Genomic DNA, 19,350 nt, shown 5'->3' with positions numbered 1-19,350 from the left:
TAGAAGGGTTGACTTCCTGGGCTTGGCTCCCATGGGCCCGGCGCAGGCCAAGGTGACCTTCCACCTCCCCTACCCATTCCAGCACATCCAACAGCACACCTCCTGCCTCTCTCTCCCCTCCAAGACAGGGCCGAGTGTCCGAGGGGCGGTCCTGGCCTGACACCCACTGTGCCTGCGAACCTCCTGCCTCTCCCTCCCCTGCAAGGCATGGCCAAGTGTCTCCCCTAGGTGAAAATAGGCTAGTTAAGCAGAGCCCAAGCTCGAAGAAGCCTGGTCCGAGGGGCGGTCCTTGCCCATGGATGCCGGACACGCCGCAGAGGCCTAGGCAGCTGGCTGGACAGGTGGCCCCTGGGAGTGGGGCGCGCAGTCTTTGGCCAGGACAGTCCCAACGGTCCCAGTTCGGCAGCACCTTGGACAGAGCCTAGGGCAGGGTTGGACAGAGGGGCTGAATGCTGGAGCTGGGCCCGGTAGGGTGGGCGCCCAAGGGGATGGCAACTTGGGGCTAGTGAGGATACCTGGGCGCACACTGCTGGGTGGGACGGGGGGACGTGAAGCGCCAGGGTCGCTCCAAAGGGCCCCTGGGAACTGGAACGGCGGGTCACCAACCGAGAGCCCCCCAAGCCAAGGAGACCCGGATCGTCTATACATTGCCAAGGGGCCAGGACCTGGGCGGTCTCGCCCAGCGGATTGGCCGCGGCCGAGCTGACGTCAGGGGCCTAGCGCGCGAAACGCAGCAGCTGGCGGGGGCGAGAGTCGGGGCGGAGCCTGGCGTCCCCTCCCGCGTCCGGCCGCACCCGTTCGCGGGGCTGCGACTACAGGACCGGCCGGCCAACGCCGCGCGCCGTCCCTGCGGCCCGCCTGCCTCGGGGCCCGGCCCACACTGCGCTCAGCTGCCCGCGCCTTCCCTTGGCTTCCCTGCAGCGGGGGAGCGCCGGGATTGCGCGTGCGCAGCGCCAAGGGGCGCGGGCCGGGACCCCCCGGCGGCGCGTGCGCCGACAGGGCCCGGGCAGGCGGCCGGCGCGGCCGGGGATGCGCGTCCCGGCGCGGCGGCGCCACTGAGCGGGACTGCCCCAGGGCCATGGCGTTCCTGGCCGGGCCGCGCCTGCTGGACTGGGCCAGCTCACCGCCGCACCTGCAGTTCAACAAGTTCGTGCTGACCGGCTACCGGCCGGCCAGCAGCGGCTCGGGCTGCCTGCGTAGCCTCTTCTACCTGCACAACGAGCTGGGCAACATCTACACGCACGGTGAGCTCGCGCCACTGGCCCTGCAACTGCCAGGAGCCGCGGCGACAAAGCTGTCATTGTCCCGGTCCCGGGTGGCGCGGCTCGCGTCCACTCCTTTGGCGGGGCCCGGGGCAGGCGAGGGGAGCTGAGTGGGGCCCGCGCTTGCCTAATCCTTCTGAGCCTGAGGAAGGAAGCTGGTGACTGGCCCTGCATAATCTCGGCGCCCGGGCACCCTCCCCTGCTAGCATGCGTCCGGGCGTTGGGTGTTGTCTGTTAGAGAGAAACCCCGGCTGGGCCAGTCCCTCCCTCGTGGGCACCCCCCACCCCAGCAGCCCGGAGGCTCCTCTTGGTGGCAGCTCTTTCCGCCCCCAGCAGGCGCCCAGCTCCTCCTCTGTGGCGCCTGGCTCTGCTGACACAGCCCTGGCTGTCCTTGAGTTGCCCCAACAAGAAAGGGGCCCAGAGCAGCTGCCCTTGGGACCTGGCCAGACTGGGGCCCCACCAGGCCCCACAACCAACAGTTCATGGCCGGGCGACCCTGTTTGGCCACAGGAGGGCAGTGCCAAGGTGTCCTGCCAAGAGGGGTCTCCGCGGGGGATCTCAGTGGGGCCTCTGTACCAGAAGCAGTGTCTGGGGACGGAGGACTGGGGCACTTCAGCTTCTCTTCTCGGCTGTCCTTGCCCTTTCTGAAAGACCAAAGGTCCAAGTCTCATTTCCCCAGACATTTTCATGGGGCACAGGTCACAGGGGTCAGGAGGGGGCCCAGTGGCTCAGGGTCTAGTGTCACTGGGTTAAGGTCAGGGCCTGCTATGGCTTCTGTCAGCCCTCCAGGCCTAGCTGGGGTCCTCGGCTGAATGAGGGGCCTGGGGTCATGCTGGCCATGCCTGTCCCTTGCCGGGTTCACCTTGGGCTAAGCTGGCTGCTTAGCCGCTTCTGCAAGGCAGAGGTCGTGGTTTCTGGTTCCTGGGACTGGTGTGAGCCCTGGTGGGGGGCTGCAGGCCTCACATCTGGCAGGTAGCTATAGCCAGCCGATGGAACTGTTGTGGGTATTGTCACAAGACTGAGGACTATTTGGGGTGATCCGGCCTTCCACCCTAACTCCACCCATGGCTTATCCCCCGTGCAGCCTGGTGCTTGGGACACAGTCCAATGGCTTGCTCTCTTCTCTGTCCCTCTAGGGCTGGCCTTGTTAGGCTTCCTGGTGCTGCTGCCCATGACTGTGCCCTGGGGTCAGCTGGGTAAGGACGGCTGGCTTGGGGGGACACATTGTGTGGCCTGCCTGGCACCCCCTGCTGGCTCTGTGCTCTACCACCTCTTCATGTGCCACCAAGGGGGCAGCCCTGTGTACACCCGGCTCCTGGCCCTGGACATGTGTGGGGTCTGCTTGGTCAACACACTCGGTGAGCCAGGGGGTCGGCTGGGGACGAGGGGGGGTGTAATGGTAGTCCAGGGGGCAGAAGGGCAGGGAGCCCCCTGAGTAATGCCCTTCTCTCCCTCTCCTCTGCAGGAGCCCTGCCCATTATCCACTGCACACTGGCCTGCAGGCCCTGGCTGCGCCCAGCTGCTCTGCTGGGCTACACGGTGCTCTCGGGGGTGGCTGGCTGGAGGGCCCTCACTGCCCCGTCCACCAGCGCCCGTCTCCGCGCCTTTGGCTGGCAGGCCGGAGCTCGTCTCCTGGTGTTTGGGGCCCGGGGGGTGGGACTGGGCTCTGGGGCCCCAGGCTCTCTGCCCTGTTACTTGCGCATGGACGCACTGGCGCTGCTTGGGGGGCTGGTGAATGTGGCCCGCCTGCCTGAGCGCTGGGGACCTGGCCGCTTCGACTACTGGGGCAACTCCCACCAGATCATGCACCTGCTCAGCGTGGGCTCCATCCTGCAGCTGCACGCCGGCGTCGTGCCAGACCTGCTCTGGGCTGCCCGCCATGCCTGCCCACCAGACTGAGCTGTGGCCCTGGGGCCAGCACCCCACACTACGCCAGTGCTGGTCTGCAAGGGGCCGGCTCAATGCCTCCAGCAAACATGGGACTTCACACCAGAGCCCTCGTCTACTCGTTCTTCCTGTGGACAGGCTGCCTCTCTGCTACTCCTTCCAGAGCACTGACTGAACTGGACTGGTTGGAAAGGAACTCGGGCCTCAGTTTACCCCCTAGGACCTGGGAAGGACTGAGAGGCATGGCTTGCTGTGACCATTGGAGTTCTACCAGCTTGCTGCCCCCCCTCACCAGCACCCCTCTTGGACCTCTTGCGGGCCCCCTGGCCCAGCCTTGGCGCCTACTTCCTGACCACAGCCCCTTTCCTGCATGCCAGCCCTCCCGGTGACCTGCTCCATTCTGTAAAGAGCCGGCAGAGTAGGGAGCTGCAGGCAGCAGGACTGGCCTCTTCACTCAAGGACCAAGTCAGCACTTACCCTTCTCCAATCAAGACGCTCACTCTCCCAGGCAGTGGGCATAGAGATGCAAAGGCACATGGTGCTGGGCCCGTGCCCAGGGATGCCAAGGGCTGCCTACCTGCCCACCAGCGACGCATCAGCTCAGGAAACCTGCTCTGCTAACGCACAGACTCTCCCAGCTCCAGGCTGTGGGCCCAGGGCTCCCCTTCAGGGAGACACCAATAAAAGGGGCAGGAAGTGCTGTGTTGCCACCTGAGCAAGTCAAGCCAAGATCCTCCCAAGACTCAAATCCCTTTTATTAGGCGCCCAGATAGAGGGGTGCTTTGGGGAGGGGCAGGGTAAAGGGTTAAAAGCTCTGAGCCTGGGCCCCAGGGCTCAGGTGGGGTCCAGGGAGTCCTCAAACAGGCTAAGGAGGTTCCGGGGCTCAAAGGCAGGGAAGGATCCCTGAGGAGCTGTTGGGTCAATGTCACTGAGGTCCAGGGAGTCCCTAGGTAGGGGAGAGAAATGACACCCTGAAACTGAAGCATGCCCATGAGCCCCTGTGCAGACCTGTGGTGCCCTGGGCTGACTCATGCCAGCACGTACCTGTTCTGGGGGGCAGGAGGACTACTGCTGGGGGTGGAGGTGCTCCCAGCAGTCCTGGCCAAGTTGGCGTCTGTCGAGAGCAAGACCCTGCATGAGGGAGAGAGTGACAGAGTGACAAGGGGCGGGCCTCAAAGTGGGGAGGCCAGGGCAGTGAGATCAGCAAAGCTCAGCCAGGGACAGCAAGGACCACAGGCGCATGGATCCCTGTGAACAGCAGCCTGAAGGCTCTCTGCCTACGCCCTTGACCCCGCCCAGGTTCCGCAGCCACCTCATTCCCTTTCCAGGATGCCTTCTGCTGAGCTGGCTTTGAAGTTGACCTTTGGTCAATGCAGCTTATCTGCTGCTTCACAGCCACCCTAAAGGGTGACATTGCCATATAAGGAAGAGGTGAATGACATATTACTGCTAAGAACTGTGCCCTCCATCCCCTGCAGGCACGCAGTTGTCCTTCACAGCCCTCCCCGCACCCTGACCCTGGTGGCTGGTCAGCTCGAGGTGTGGTGCCCTAGGTGAGAAGCCGCCCCAGCTGTGAAGTTACCTGTCCTGCCCTTGGCAGTGGGCTAAGCCACCACGGCAGATCAGTACAACAAGAACTGGGTCCATGACCCCACCCACCACCTGTGTTACCCTGCCCCCCTACCTCCCGCCCCACAGCTCACCCACCCAAAGCTGTCGTCCCCCCAGGTGCTGCAGAAGGTGCTGTCCAGGGGGAAGCTACAGGATGGTGAGCCGGGCGGCGTAGCCGGTGGGCCTGGAGGTTGCAGCCATCGGGTAGGGTGGGTCAGCCCGTGGCAGAGCCAGCACAGCAGGACGAGCAGGGCCTGCAGGGGAGAAGGCCAGGGTGGTGGATGGGGCCTGGCAGGGAAGGGCAGCCTGTCCCAGGGCTCCCCCGCTTACCTGGCACAGTGCCCACCCTCGGCTCAGGGTTTCAGTCGCCACACACCACAGGGCACTCCAGAGCCTGGGCTCCCTGAGCATGGGCAGGGCCAGCAGCGCTTCAGCCGTGGTCCGCAGACTGGGGTCCGGCTCCAACATGATGGTGAGGACAGCAAGCAACTCGGAGGACAGGCCTGGGCATGGGGCAGGGAATGTCACGGACACCCCTAGGGGCCACTCTCCCTGTGGCAGAACCCCCTCCTTGCCCCCACTCACCTGCAGTGAACTCGAGGGGCAGGCAGCCCCGGCGCAGCTGCTGCCAGCCCTCCCCGCCGCGGGGCAGCTCCATGTGGCAGGCCACTTCCAGGATGGTGAGCCCCAGGCTGGAGAAGGGGCATGGACAAGGGATGGGGGGCAGGGTTGGCCCAGGGACACAGACCCCAGCCCCAGAGGAAGGTGGGAAGGGAGCCGGGAAGCCTGCTGTAGGCCAGGGAAGTGGGGGAGAGGGGGGTAATGGTGAGTCTTCCAGCTTTCAGGGACGTTCCTGATTGATCTCAGTGTGCACCCCCTCCCCGGGGAGGGATCTCACCAGGCCAGCCCATGATCAGGCCGCGGTAACTAGTAGGGCTGCTGCTGCTGCTCTTGGGGGTCAGTGGGCCGATTCTAAGTCAGCAAGCCCCGTGACAAGAGAACTGCCTCAAGGGCTTGCCAGGCCAAGTGGCTGCTAACGGCCAGCCTCTGCGTCACCAGGGAAGCCTTCACCCTCTGCACGCCCAGGGATCCTAGCACTGCTGTTGATGAGCCACGAAGTGCAATGCATGCCGCCAGCCCGGGCACCTCTGGCACCCATGGGTCGTGGGTGAGTGCCCTGGCAGTCCCCTCCCCACTGCAAAGGGCCACCTTGGTAAAGCACTAGGAGGTGTTGCTATCTATAAAGGTCCCAACTGAGAACCTCCCTCGGCTCTCAGGTGGGCAGACCCTCCCAGACCCTGGACACAGGACTCCATAGCGTTCTTGCCTTGGGGGTGTCTCCCCCTCTACTGATCCCCCTGGGAGGACACCTTAGACCATGCTTCACCCTCACACCCTACCCTCACCTGAATATGTCGGCCGCTGTCCCATAGCAGCCCTGTAGCAGCTCAGGGGCCATGTAGCGGGGGTCCCCCTCCTGGGCGTCACCTCCGGCCTCGCCCAGCTCCACCAGTAGCCCAAAGTCCCCTAGCTTGCAGTGGCCCCGGGGCCCCAGGAAGATGTTGGCTGGCTTGATGTCTAGGTGGGCCAGGCCTTGGCCGTGCAGGTGGGCCAGGGCCAGCAGAGTGTCGCGCAGGTAGGCCCAGACCTGGGCCTCGGGCAGACGGGCGCCTCGGGCCTCACAGTGCTGCTGCAGGCTGGGCCCGCACAGCTCCGTCTGCAGGTACAGCAGGCCGCCCTCCTCCCAGGCGCGTTCCAAATGCACACAGCGTGGGTGTCGTCCCACCTTCTCGTGACCGCCCACCTCGGCCAGCTTTCGGGCACGGTCCTTGGGGCCTCGGAATGGCGACATGGAGCGCTTGACGGCGTACAGCCGGCCATCCTCCTTGGAGCGTACCTGGAAGGAGGGAATGGGCACCTACGGTTGAGGGTGTGCCAGAGAGACCACCACTGTCTGGGGGAGTCGGTTTTATCTGCTGGAAAACTGTCGGGCAGAGGAGCACTGTCCTGTATGTTTACAGAAGCTGACCGCCTCATCTTTGTCTCACAGGGCAGCTGGTGGGCTTGAATCACCCGCCTCTCAATGAGCAGAGCCATGCTTAAACCCCGCTTCACAGGGCTCCTGGAGGCAGGTCGCAGTGGTATAGGACCCAGCAGAATGGATCTCACTGTGCGGCATGGTAGTTACACGTACTCACCTGCTAACCACAAGGTCGGCAGTTTGAAACCACCTAAGCACTGTGGAAAGGTTTTCTTCACCCGTAAAGAGTTACAGTTTCAGAAGCCCATAGGGGCAGTTCTACCCATCCTATCGGGTCATTATGAGTCGGAAATGGCTCAATGGCAGTGAGTGATCTCCATGAGCCGACAGCTTCCCTAGAGAGACCCTAACGTAAGCGGCAACAGGACACCCAGCAATACCCCCCAGCAGGCCTGTAGGGCGGGGGGGGACAAGAGCAGAGAGGGTGGCCGTGAGCACCCACAGGCAGAACCCCTAAGACACCCTATGAAGTGGGAGAATGGCTGCCGTCAAAACAAAGCATTTCTGTTCACCAGGGCGAGAGATCTAGAAGGACCAACTCCATCTGCTGCAAAGCCCAGTGGCCCAGAGAGAGGCTAATGCAAGTGCTGGACTGTGTGTGTGTGTTTATGTGTGTGTGTGTGTGTGTGTGTGTGTGTGTATATGCGTGTGTGTGTATGTTAGGGGGCAGGGGGAAGGGCTGATGGTGCAGGGGTTAAAAGTTCTGCTGAGAGCCCAGAGGAAAGATGGGGCAATTGGTGACTGCAAGTTTTACAACCTTGGAATGACCCCGTGGAGTGGTTCATCGTGGAGTGGAGTTGGAATTGACTCAACTACAGCAATAGCTTTCTTTAAAAGGATCCCTGGTGGCGGAGTGGTTCGGGCACACAGATGCTAAGCAAAAAGGCCAGCGCAGAGAAACTCCCGGCCGCTAGGAGAGAGCAAGAAGAGGCTTTGTGTGTAGAAGCAGCCTCAGGAACCCACAGGGGCAGTTCCACACAGTAGCCTCCAGGGGCGCTATGCGTCCGCATCCCCGGCTGGACTCTGGGTCAGCTGAGTACACTTCTCAACAACATTGCATTCATGTAGAATTTGGGCAAGCCGATCAACATCTTACAGGAAATATAAACGGCTGGAAAAGAGGTTTTCAGTGGGGGGGAGGCTGGCAGACTGAGCCCCTGCCAGCTCAGGGTGGGCTGGTGGGCTGGGTGGGACTCATGCTCAGTAGGAGGCTGGCTGGATCACTGAGAACCCGCCAAGAACCCCAGCGCTGGCTCCAGGGAGGGGAAGATGTGACAAGCTCTGGTCAAGGGGAGAGTGTGCGCCCAGGAGGTCGGGGGTGGGTGGTGGGTGGGGAGAGTCTGTCCCAGGGAGGTGCTGGGAGGAAGGAGACAGCCCCAGGGAGGGAGGGAGACAGCAGCCCAGCCGGTCCCACCCACTCACCTTGAAGACCTCCCCGAAGGAGCCTCGGCCCAGGTGGCCCAGCTGCTGGAAGCACTGCTGGAAGAAGGACTCGGGCCGGCTCGGGTCATAGCGGGGGCTCTTCAGGGTCTCAGAGGCCTTGCCCCGGAAGGACACACCACAGGGTCGGGGCTGATGCCAGCCTGGTGTCCTCGAGGGGAAGAGGCGGCTGATGGGGACGCTGCCCTTGGCTGGGGCCCGAGGTGGGAGGCTCCGACTGAGCCGACGGGGCCTCTTGAGGGAGAAGCCAGGTTCTGCGTGGCGGAAGTAGGCGGGAACTGGGGCCGGGGTACCACTGAGGGGTGGCGGGGTGCCCTCCGCCGGCACGGGCATGGCTGGCGTGGGAGGCCCTGTAAGGGGCAGAGAGCAGAAGCTGAGCACAAGACAAGGTGTCCACTCAAACAGCACCATATCCCAGCACGAGCGGTCTCGTCTTTACTTTCGAAGGCTGAGGGTGGGGAGCCCCGACCAGGAAAATGCAGCATGTCAGGAACATACACAGCTGTGCTCAAGGAAGGCCCCGAGTTTGGGAGCAGACAGAGGCTGAGCTCAGGCACACTGCCACTGCGTCCCCAGTCCAACACAAGCAAGGGAGTCCCACACTTGTCTTTTGGTTCCCCAGTGCGTGAAGTTGAAGTTACCTTTACCAGATACTGTCGTCCGTGGTCGCCCCGGTGGTGGAGGGGGTCAGAGGACACAATGCGAAACGCAAGGTCAGCAGTTTGAAATCATCAGCCACTCAGAGGGAGAAAGATGAGACCCTATGGGGTCTCTGAGTCAGAATTGACTCGATGACAGTGAGTTTGGTTTGGTAGTCTACCTACGGTGGCCCAGGCCACCATAGCAAGTGCTGGACTGCTAACTTCAAGGTTGGTGGTTCAAACCCAGAGCCACTCCAGGGGCAAAAGAAGAGGCTGTCTGCTCCTGTGCAGCCTTGGAAACCCTATCATAGGGTCGCTGTGGGTCTAGAACCCTCCTCGTGGCGGCAGTGGATTTGGGGTAGTGGTTTTTGGTAGTCTATGAAATGTCTGAAAACACGGTGAAAACGTTCGAGTTGGTGAGACCTGCCCCACCTTGTACAGAGGCGAACTGCTCATCCACTGTGAGCCGCTGCCTAAGTTTATAGTCAAATCACGTCAGCAGGAAATAGTAACTTGGGCCCACAATCCGATCCTTTCTATGAACAAGTACAGCTCGGATTGCCCGCCAAACCGGCTCGCTTTTTTTAAACTCATAAGACAAACAAAACCCAAATCCAAACTGCTAGCACCAACAGCACTGGCCAGCGCGGTGAAATGCATCTGTGCCCTGTAAGTTGGTGGAACTGTTAAGAACACATTAATTAATTAACCTTAAAAAAAATGGGGGAGGGGGGAAGCCTCAAACACTGACCTCGTGAGCTGCCCTCCCAAAGGAGCCCAACCGTAATTGGATCTGTCTGTGGCGCACTGAAAGAACAGCTGTGCCCAGTTGGTAATGAATGGAGCCCAACAGCGGGGACTGAGCAGGTACAGAAGTAGCTCAGGAGGACCTGGCTCTAAAGGACCCTCCCATCCTGGGAACCTGTTGCACTTGCCCAGGATGGCGTGTACACACACACACACACACACACACACACACCACCCTCCCCCCACACACACCTCCTCACTCTCCAAATCATCCAGCCCGTTACTGGGTGGTACAACTGGCTGAGCCTTGGGATACTAACTGTAAGGTTGATGGGTTAAAATCCATGGGAGGAAGGCCTGGTGATCTCCTTCCAAAAGAGCACCCTGGGGAGCAGTTCCACTCTGCACACACGGGGTGGTCATGAGCTGGCATCGGCTCCAGGGCACACATCCAAGCAGCTCGCAAACTCCAGGCCCAGTACAAAGAAGAGCCACAGGTAGGCTCACCACAGTCAGAGTGCTGACCACTCAAAACAAGGAGAAAATCTTGAAAGTAGCAAGAGCCAAAAGCCTGGTCACTCCGGAGAGCCGCCTCCCAACAAGTTCAATGGCTAACTTTTCCTCATCAATAGTGGAAGCCAGGAGACAGTAGGACGACAAAGCCCAAAGGAGTGGGGCGGAAGGAAAAACTGACAAGGAGCAGTAGCAAAGGTGAAAGAATATCAATGTATATTTCTCCTGATTTAGGGGGAAAAAACAAAAACTCACTGCCATTAAGTCAGTTCCAAGTCTGGGATGGGTAGAACTGCCCCTGTGGGTTTCCAAGGCTGTAACTCTTGATGGGAGCAGAAAAGCACTGTCTTTCTCCCTTGGAGTGGCTGGTGGTTTAAAATTACTAATCTTGCGGCTAGCAGCCCAATGCATGACCACTATGCCATCCGGACCCTCTATTGATGTAGAAAACATGTGTGTAAAACAACAGGTGTGTAAAGTAGTACGTGGGGCTTTTGGAGAAATGTAGTAGGTTTGCAAACAGTAAAGGGAGGTGTGTGAGAGCACAGGAGAGCTAAACAAATGACACTGGACGGTCCCTCAGATCCACATAATTGATAGAGAACCAGAAAGGTTACATCAGAGGGTGACAAACTCTGTAAGCACACCCTCACTGTCCTGTCTCCTCTCAGCTTCCTTAAGCAGGCCTAACTAAATGCGAAGGTGTCCCATGTTCATGAAGACACACTGAGCTGAGAGGACACTGTTATCTGACCACCTTGACCTACAGATTTTCAGGAGTTAAAAAGATCCTAAACTTCCCCCAAAAAAACCAAGGGACCTCGAACAGCCCAAATGATCTAGAAAGAGAGGGGCAAAGTTGGAGGGGACACACACACACACCGATTTCAAAACTTGTAACAAAGCACCAGTGATGAAGACAGTGTGCTGTTGGCACAAGGATAACCATGCAACACAGAGAAGAACCGAGCATCCAGAAAGCAGTCCCTCGCATTCACAGCCTATTGACTTCTCTACAAGGATGACCAGACCATTGCAATATATGGCACTGGTATAACTGGAGAACCACATGCAAGACTCATCGGTTTTTTTCATCTCAGTGTGAATATCTGTGCATGTCATGGCCAAAATATGCATATGATTGGTTTGGGGGTGCTAGCCCACCCCCACAGAGGTTGGCCTATGTGATTGATATATACCATATGACCCATCATCTGAGATATTCTGAATTCCAAAATACACTTGGCCCCATAGTTCTGTAGGTCTGGAGTTCCAATCTCAGGACGCTCTAAACTCAGCATCATAATTTAGTCTCTTAGCAACAGCGTAGTGACTCATAAAATGGGAGAAGTGCTCCTCAGGGTTTCCCAGACCATACATCTTCACTAGGTGGGGGCAGTTTCATCTTTCTCCCAAGGAGCAGCTGATAGGTTTCACCCACTGGGCTCTCGAGGTTTCCAGCCTGACACTTAACCCGCTGTGCCACCAGGACTCCTGCTGGTTAGGCCTGGTCAATATGAGGGGGCTTCAAAAAGTTCGGCATTCTGTGATGCTCACCTTCTCAGCAGATCACTGAAGACAAAGCAGGTGCATACAAAAATGTGGTGAAGAAAGCTGATGGTGCCCAGCTGTCAAAAGATATAGTGTCTGGGGTCTTAAAGGCTAGAAGAGAAATAAACGGCCATCTAGCTGAGAAGCAACAAAGCCCACATGGAGGAAGCACACCAGCCTGTGTGATCAAGAGGTGTTGATGGGATCAGGTATCAGGCATCAAAGAACAAAAAAAATCTTATTGAGAATGAGGGGCAGTGTGGAGTGGAGACCAAAAATCCATCTGTAGGCAACTGGACATCCCCTTACGGAAGAGTCTCAGGGAGATGAGCCAGCCAGGGTGCAGGGTGCAGCAATGATGAAATTCAGGACAGATAAATCCCTCAGGACCAGTGGTGAGAGTGGAGATGCCGGGAGGGTGGAAGGAAGGTGGGGTAAAAAGGGGGAACTGATCACAAGGATCTACATATAACCCCACCCTGAGGGACGGACAATAGAAAAGAAGGTGAAGGGAGATGTTGGACAGTGTAAGACATGGAAAAATAATAATTTATAAATTATCAAGGGTTTGTGAGGGAGGGGAAAAATGAAGAGCTGATACTAAGAGCTCAAGTAGAAAGCAAATGTTTTGAGAACGATGAGGGCAACAAATGTACAAATGTACTTGACACAATGGATGGATGGATAGATTGTGATGAAAGTTGTATGAACTCCCAATAAAATGATTTTTTTTTAAGTTGAGAAGTTCACTGATTGTTTCCCTTTTGGTTTTCCATGAATTCTGAAGCTCCCCTTGTACTTTAGCCTTCCCAAAGCACTGACAGTTAAGTGACTAGCAGTAAACCTAAGCCATTGGACAAGCTTCCCTAATGAGGAAAGACTTGGGGATCAAGGAATAATTGTACTCTGCCGCTCCAGGTTCCTAGGAGTCAGGGACAGACTTGATGGCAGCCAGCAACATTATTTCTCTCTCTCTCTCTCTCTCTCTCTCTCTCTCTCTCTCTCACACACACACACACACACACACACACACACACACACAAGCCCTAGGTCCAACTGTAAGAACACCCGGAGTTCAGTGGGCCCCCATGGAGCTGCCTGTTCCCTATTGGAGCAACACGGCTGTCACTGTTGCTACAATGTAATAACAAAAACAAGAACATTCACAGTCATCCCATTTGGCCAGGCCACAATGTAGCCCAGGAGCCCAGCACCCAGCAGGGGACAAGTAGGCAGCAGCTACAGCTAGGGCAGGGCAGGCCAGGCCTGGGGAAGTCACAGGAAGGGCTCCTCCCATACCCACACACCCCATACACCTGAGGACAGGATCGTCCACCTCAGGAATCGATCCAGGGTTTTTCACAGTGAGAGGTGGGGATCGCTGGGCACCCCCTTGGGAAGCGGTTAGAATTACAGCCTTCAGGGCCAGCTGGGACATCTCTGGGGATCCCACTGGGGCGCCTACATCGTAAATCCGTTCTCGGGCCCCACCATTGCAGTTATTCCTTACCTTCTAGCACCATGGCCCAGCCAGCCCGGCCTCGGGGGAGGGGTGGGGAAGGGAGAAGTCGCAGAAGCTCCTGGGTGAAGGATTCCAGGGTGGTCCTGAGCCCAGGCCGGGTTGGGGTGACGTCCGCGGCTTCCGGGGGTCCTCACCCACTCACTGGGCCTCGCATATCTGCTGGCCTCGGTCTGCTGCGCTAGACTGTGAGTTCCTCCTGGGCAGGGCCACGGCTGAGTCACCGTGGGCGGGGGACGAGGGGGGGGGACCCTGGAGGACAGGAGACAAGTTGTCAAGGGGGAGGGACTGTCATGCGGGGAGAGAGAGAACGCACCTGGATAGCCGGTGGGCGAAGCTTTCCTTGGGGAGGGCGTTTGGCTCCCAGATGAGGGCCAGCCAGAGTCCTAACTCCGCCGGCCGGCGGAGCCGGGGACAGGGAGAACCCGGGGAGGGGCTCGGGCGGGGGCCCTCCGGGCAGGGTCTCAGCTCACCTGGGCGGGTGGGCGGAGCCGGATTCCGGGCCGGGCGGAACCGCTGGCACCTTCAGGGCGGCGAGGTGGGCCAGGGTCAGCCGTCAGCCGCTCCAGCCACCGGGGCAGGAGGACCTTCCGGAGGGGAACGGCCCGTGAACGCGCGCGGAGCTGGCTCGCGCCAAAAATTCCAAACCGGCCTCGAGGCCCCGCCCAGGAACTGCGCTTTCACCGCCCCCTCCCGACTCAGCCTATCAGAAGTGCTTAACCTGCAAAGGCTCCGTCCCTCCCGCCCCGGCGTGCGCAACGCCGGCCCCACCCCGCCCGCTCCGCGGCCGCGCGCTCTCTCTGCGCGTGCGCAAGGTTTCCAGGGCGCTCTCCTTGGGCTGAGGCGGCCGGGCTGCATGCCCGAAGAGGTTATTCCTAGCCGGCTGCCGGGGCGCTCCCGGGCGGGCTCAGCCTTGTTGGGTGCAAAGGCGGTGGCCGCAGTGCGCCCGCCGGAGGCACGGTCCCAGGGGAGGGCCACTTAGAGCAAGACAGGAAATCCCGGCATCGTGCAGTGGCCTGAGTGCGCTAGCCCCGCCAAGCCTTCCCACCGGCCCGGGGCTAGGCTCCTAGACCCACGTGCGCTGCGCTTCGGGACCAAAAACCCCCTCCCCCCAGGAAGCTCTCTAGATTACCCGCAGGCGCCTGGTCGCCCCTCCTCACCTGACCGCAGACGGCCTGGCCCCCAGCCCCAGCCTCCTCCAAGGCTGCCCTCCCCAGGCCCAAACCCTGTTTGACCTCTTCCGGCCCGATGACCTTGGCCCAGCCAGGGGGGAATTGGGGGACTTGCTAACCTGCGGATTAGTCTAGTCGCCGGTGCAAAGGAAGTTAATGACCAGACCAGCCTCCCTTCCCCCCACTTTCCCCCACTCAAGAAAGCCGGAGCTTCAGATGGGATGATCAGGGCTTAGCATGTCCTCAGGGCCCCTTGAGGGTCTGAATTCCAAAAGGTCCAATCAAAACAGTGGCTTCCAAGCGCACCTGCTGAGTCAGTTCAAGCAAAGCAGAGAGGTCAGCCCAGAAAATTATGGCGACCAGTTTTGGGGGGATTCCAAAGGGTCATGTTAATCGGCCTTCTCAAAGGACGCTGGGCAACCACAGGGGCTAACAGAGACGAATTTTAAGGTAATGGAAAGCTGCGTTGGTGAGAAAAGGGCCAGGCGTGTTGCAGTACCCATTCAATCAGTCTGTAAGGGCAGCCAGGCTGTAATACAAGAATTGTGTTAGCCCCCTTTTGATCCATTTATAAATTCTATCAGTTTACAAAACAAAACCAAAAAAGTGAAGAAGAATATACAGGTGGATTACGCCTCTGGTGAATCCCTTCTGAACACAGACCAGGGGTGTGCACAGCCTTGTTAGTGCACTGGGAGTGGAGTAGGGCGGATAGAGTTAGGTTCAAATCTAACACCTTATCACTGGATCTCCCTTCTGACCCACTTCAGCACTCTAGTTTTGTTTTGTTTTAAAACATTTTATTAGGGGCTCATACAACTCTTATCACAATCCATACATATACACACATCAATTATATAAAGCACATCTGTACATTCTTTGCCCTAATCATTTTCAAAGCATTTGCTCTCCACTTAAGCCCTTTGCATCAGGTCCTCTTTTTTTTTTTTCACTCTAGTTTTTAATACTCCGGTTTTCCTCTCTTTTGTTGTTAGAATTTTGTTGTTGTTGTTCTTTGGTTTGGCTTTGTATATGGCTTCTGATTTATGAAATCCGGGATGGGTGAGTCTGTAGAAAGTGTAATGGATTCATGGTTTTGGGGGTGTGTGACAAGGGGAGGTTGGAAGGGGGATGGGGAGTTAATAAGGAGTACAAGAAAGAAGAAAATGTTCTGAAATTATGATGCTCGTACAATTCTTTTTTTGGGGGGGTATGATTCCTGATGTGACTGAACGATTGTATGATATGTAGATTATCTTCTCAGTAAAACTGTTTGAAGTAATGATGATTGCACTGGGAAACCTCCTCTTGCCAAGCAAGTAGATCCATCCCCAGCTGTGCAGGGCCACCTCTGTGGCCACAGCCCCAGGAACCCTGGACTCAGGCCAGCTGCCAATCCTTGGGAGCGATTCAAATTCAGAGCGATTGAAAAATCAAAAATGGTTTTGTTTTGTTTTTTAATTCTAACGTAGGCTTCCCATGGACAGATGCCCACTCAGGGAAGGGTTATAAGACAAGGTTTAATCCACCCTACAGGCCTGATCTGACCCTTTCTGACTCCTTTTTGCTTCCCAAACGCAGACAGCATTTAAGAGGAACATAGTGATGAAGACGCCCCAACTGCCCTTCTGATGGCTGTAAATAAAGAGCAGGGTCTCTGGGAGAGGAGCTAGAGGCGGGCAAACACCAGCTTCAGAGGGCCCAGTCTTGGGTGAAGGACATGTAGAGAGAAAATAGCTGCATGTTTTGATACTTTTAAGTTTCTGTGGGTTTTTTTTTTCCTTTTTTAGCAATACTTTTTTACTTACCCTCATAAGTTCATGAAAAGCATTTTATTTTCCTGGTATGGGTCAGAGGCTTCAAAAAACTTAATGGGGGGGAAATTCCGTTCTCTTTTCATTCTATTTTTTTGGGAAGCCATTGCATTTATAGGTATTAGCTGATCCCCACCAAAGCTGATCCCCACCAACCCAATGGGTGCTTCTTTGCCCCCATTTCACAGTTGGGAAAAGAAAGGCCTAGAGAAGGTGTCCTTCCAGTCTCAGTGTAGGTGCTGCCCAAGGATGACAAGCAAATTCCCGAAACATTCCATATGTTTTGCAAGGAGCCCTGGTGGCATAGTGGTTAAGAAATGGGCTGTTAACTGCAAGGTCTGCAGATCGAAACTACCAGTGGCTCTGTGGGTAAAAACCGGGGTTTCTAATCCTATAAGGACTTATCACCTCAGAAACCACAGGGGCAGCTGTACACTGTCCTATAAGGTTGCTGTGAGTCAGAACTGGTTCTGTGGCCGTGAGTTGAGTTTGCCCCAGCAAGAACAAATGAGCTATTTTCCTCTAGATTCCTGCTGTCTCAGTTGAAACTGCCGTTGCCCAAAACAATCTGCAGGGCTCCTGGCCCATCCAGTGCTTGCATCCTCAGGCATTGACCAGCACTGGGGAGAGACCAGCTGGGTTAAGCCCAATGGCCAGATTGAAATCTACACACATACATACACACAACCATTGTGTTAGCATATCTGGCAGCCACAGCCCCTGTGACTCAGGCTGGTCCCTGGTTGGAGCCACCAGACAAGTCCCCAGAAAAGGCCTGCCAAGCAAGTAGATCCATCTCCAGCTGTGCAGGGCCACCTCTGCGGCCACAGCCTCAGGAGCCCTGGACTCAGTTCAGCTGCCTATCCTTGGGAGACTAATTCACAGCGATTTACAAAAACAAAAATAGTTCTTTTTGAATTCCAAAGCAGGCTTCCCATGGACAGGTTCCCACTCAGGGAAAGGTTATAATACAAGATTTAACAGATGAAGGAGGTGGGCTGTTGGGTCCCAGACCTGGGAGACTCCCACCCTGCTCTGCTACTTCGAGCTGTGTGATCTGGGGCAAGTTGCTTCATGTTTCTGAGCCCATTTCCACATTCGTAAAATGGGCATAACAATTCCTCCCCCTCTTCAGCTGTGAGCCTTCAATGAGAAAGTACCAAAAAAAAAAAAAAGAGAGAGAGAAAGTACTTGATACATAGTAGGGGTTTCCCCTCTGTCATGGAGTCGGTGCTGACTCATAGGGATACTGTAGGACCTGGTAGAACTGCCCCTGTGAGTTTTCAAGACTCACTCTTTACAGGAGTAGACTCCCCTGTCTTTCTCCCCAGTGGGGGTTACTCCTTGATTAATAATAGCAGTAAAATCAGAACCACACCCAGGGCCATGGAGCAGATTCTGACTCAGAGAGAAACTCAATGCCATCAATTCTGGGGAGAGTAGGACTGCTTGTTACAGGAGTAGAAAGCCTCGTTCTTCTCCTGTCAATCACCTGGTGGTTTCGAACTGCTGACAGTGTAGTTAGCAGTCTACCACACAACCCACGATGCCACCAGGGACCGTGAATTGTCCTGGGAACAGAAAGCCGCATATTTTTTTCCTCCCGTAGAGCAGCTGATAGTTTCGAACAGCTGAACTTGTGGATTGCAGGGCAATGCTTACCCCCCCTACACCACCAGGACTCCTATAATAACAGAATCAAACCAACCAACCAAACTCGCCACCATCAAGTCTATTCCAACTCATAGCCTCGTAGCGATCCTCTAGGACAGAGTAAAATTGCCCCTGTGGGTTTCAGAGACTATAACTCCTTCCCGGAGTAGAAAGCCTCATCTTTCTCCCACGGGACAGTCTCCCACGGGACAGTCTCCCACGGGACAGTCTCCCACGGGACAGTCTCCCACGGGACAGTCTCCCACGGGGCAGCTGGCGGTTTCAAACCGCTAACCTTTCAGTTTGCAGCCCAATGCATACCCCACTGTGCCATCAGCGCCTCCCCCTCTCCCAATATTACAGTAATACCCTTATTTGTATAGTGTTTTCAAAGGCGCTGAAGGAGGGGGCTGTGGCACCATCACCCCTACCCTAGGCCTATAAGGTTATTCACCAAAGCGCCTAGCAGGGGTATGGTCCCAGAGGAAGCCCCTCAACCGCAATCCGGATAGGCTCCCCAGGGACTCACTCTCCTGGAGACAGAACCGAGAAGCTGAGCCGGCGAGGCGGCGAGCGCCCCCGTGTGCCCTGTAGGTGAAACAGCACGCGGAGCTCTGCTGAGTACCTGCAGGCGCAGCCACTTGGGGAAGTTGCTTACACTCTGGGTAAAGGAGGAAGCTACACAGTAAGAACCATAACTTAAGAAAGACAAGGCAATGACGTCAAGCGGGAACGCAGTGACCCAATAGGGAGAGAGGGTGTTGGGGTACGAGTGCCCATCTAGGGACCAGAGTCATGGGGTGCTGGCTTTGGGGGATGTCTGCTGTACTGGACATTTGCATCGGGAACACAGTCCTGGAGGCAGGCCAAGAGTCACAATTCCATAAGGTTTCACAGGCTGGTAAGCAGAAAAATCAACTGAACAAGTGTAGCAGACCTGGGGGTGCCCGGCAAGGCATCCTAGAACAGGGGGCACCAGGACAGGGGTGCAGAGGTCCCCAAGCCCCTAGTGAGGAGCCTACAGTTCAGTGGGCACCTGGTCACTCCTTCAGCTTCACAGATGTCAAGCAGCCAGCTTGAACTTCTGCCCTGGTCACAGGCAGGGCCATTTTAGGCAACACACAGACATATCCCTGCAGCCTTGTACCTCCGACACCCCTGCTGTCACCTTGTGCTGGGGCCCCTGACCCTGGCCCCTCCACATTGCCTCTCTGTAAGGCAGGGGCACCTGGGAGCAAGGCATGGCTCAGGCCAGGACTGTAGCATGGGCTCTCCCAGCCCTGGGCAGTCTGTGTGCCCTCAGCCGACCCTGCCTCCCTCTTTGGCATGGAAGGGACAGCCATGTGGGGGGTGGGAGGGGTGTTCTTGCAGAGGCCAGGGCTCCAGTCCAGCCCTGGTCCTGAGCGATCTCTATTTGGCCGGGGACCCTGAGCTGGCTGCCATTTCCCATTGGCCATACCAGCACTCCACAGCCAGGTGGTGACAGTGGGTACTAGCAT

General features: G+C 57.2%; 2 protein-coding genes across 2 annotated transcripts; one reads left to right on the top strand and one right to left on the bottom strand.

Annotated features, from left to right (window-relative positions):
• The first annotated feature begins 797 nt into the window (after positions 1-797).
• On the top strand, positions 798-5,574 carry PAQR4 (progestin and adipoQ receptor family member 4). The gene is made up of 3 exons (XM_075564411.1): positions 798-1,244; positions 2,399-2,620; positions 2,728-5,574. Exons 1-3 carry the CDS (start codon positions 1,079-1,081, stop codon positions 3,159-3,161), a joined length of 822 nt encoding a protein of 273 aa, XP_075420526.1. The 5' UTR covers positions 798-1,078; the 3' UTR covers positions 3,162-5,574.
• On the bottom strand, positions 3,887-13,849 carry PKMYT1 (protein kinase, membrane associated tyrosine/threonine 1). Its single transcript, XM_075564410.1, has 9 exons — positions 13,686-13,849; positions 13,204-13,464; positions 8,224-8,591; positions 6,167-6,657; positions 5,346-5,452; positions 5,091-5,263; positions 4,857-5,014; positions 4,194-4,280; positions 3,887-4,095 (listed from the first exon to the last, which is right to left on the bottom strand). Exons 2-9 carry the CDS (start codon positions 13,214-13,216, stop codon positions 3,984-3,986), a joined length of 1,509 nt encoding a protein of 502 aa, XP_075420525.1. The 5' UTR covers positions 13,217-13,464; positions 13,686-13,849; the 3' UTR covers positions 3,887-3,983.
• Between the last annotated feature and the right edge of the window lie 5,501 nt (positions 13,850-19,350).

The sequence above is a fragment of the Tenrec ecaudatus genome, chromosome 12, assembly GCF_050624435.1.
Source record: "Tenrec ecaudatus isolate mTenEca1 chromosome 12, mTenEca1.hap1, whole genome shotgun sequence".
NCBI classification, from domain to species: Eukaryota; Metazoa; Chordata; class Mammalia; order Afrosoricida; family Tenrecidae; genus Tenrec; species Tenrec ecaudatus.
The sequence above is the reverse complement of the archived record's forward strand: the minus strand, read 5'-3'. Positions and strand labels throughout refer to the sequence as shown.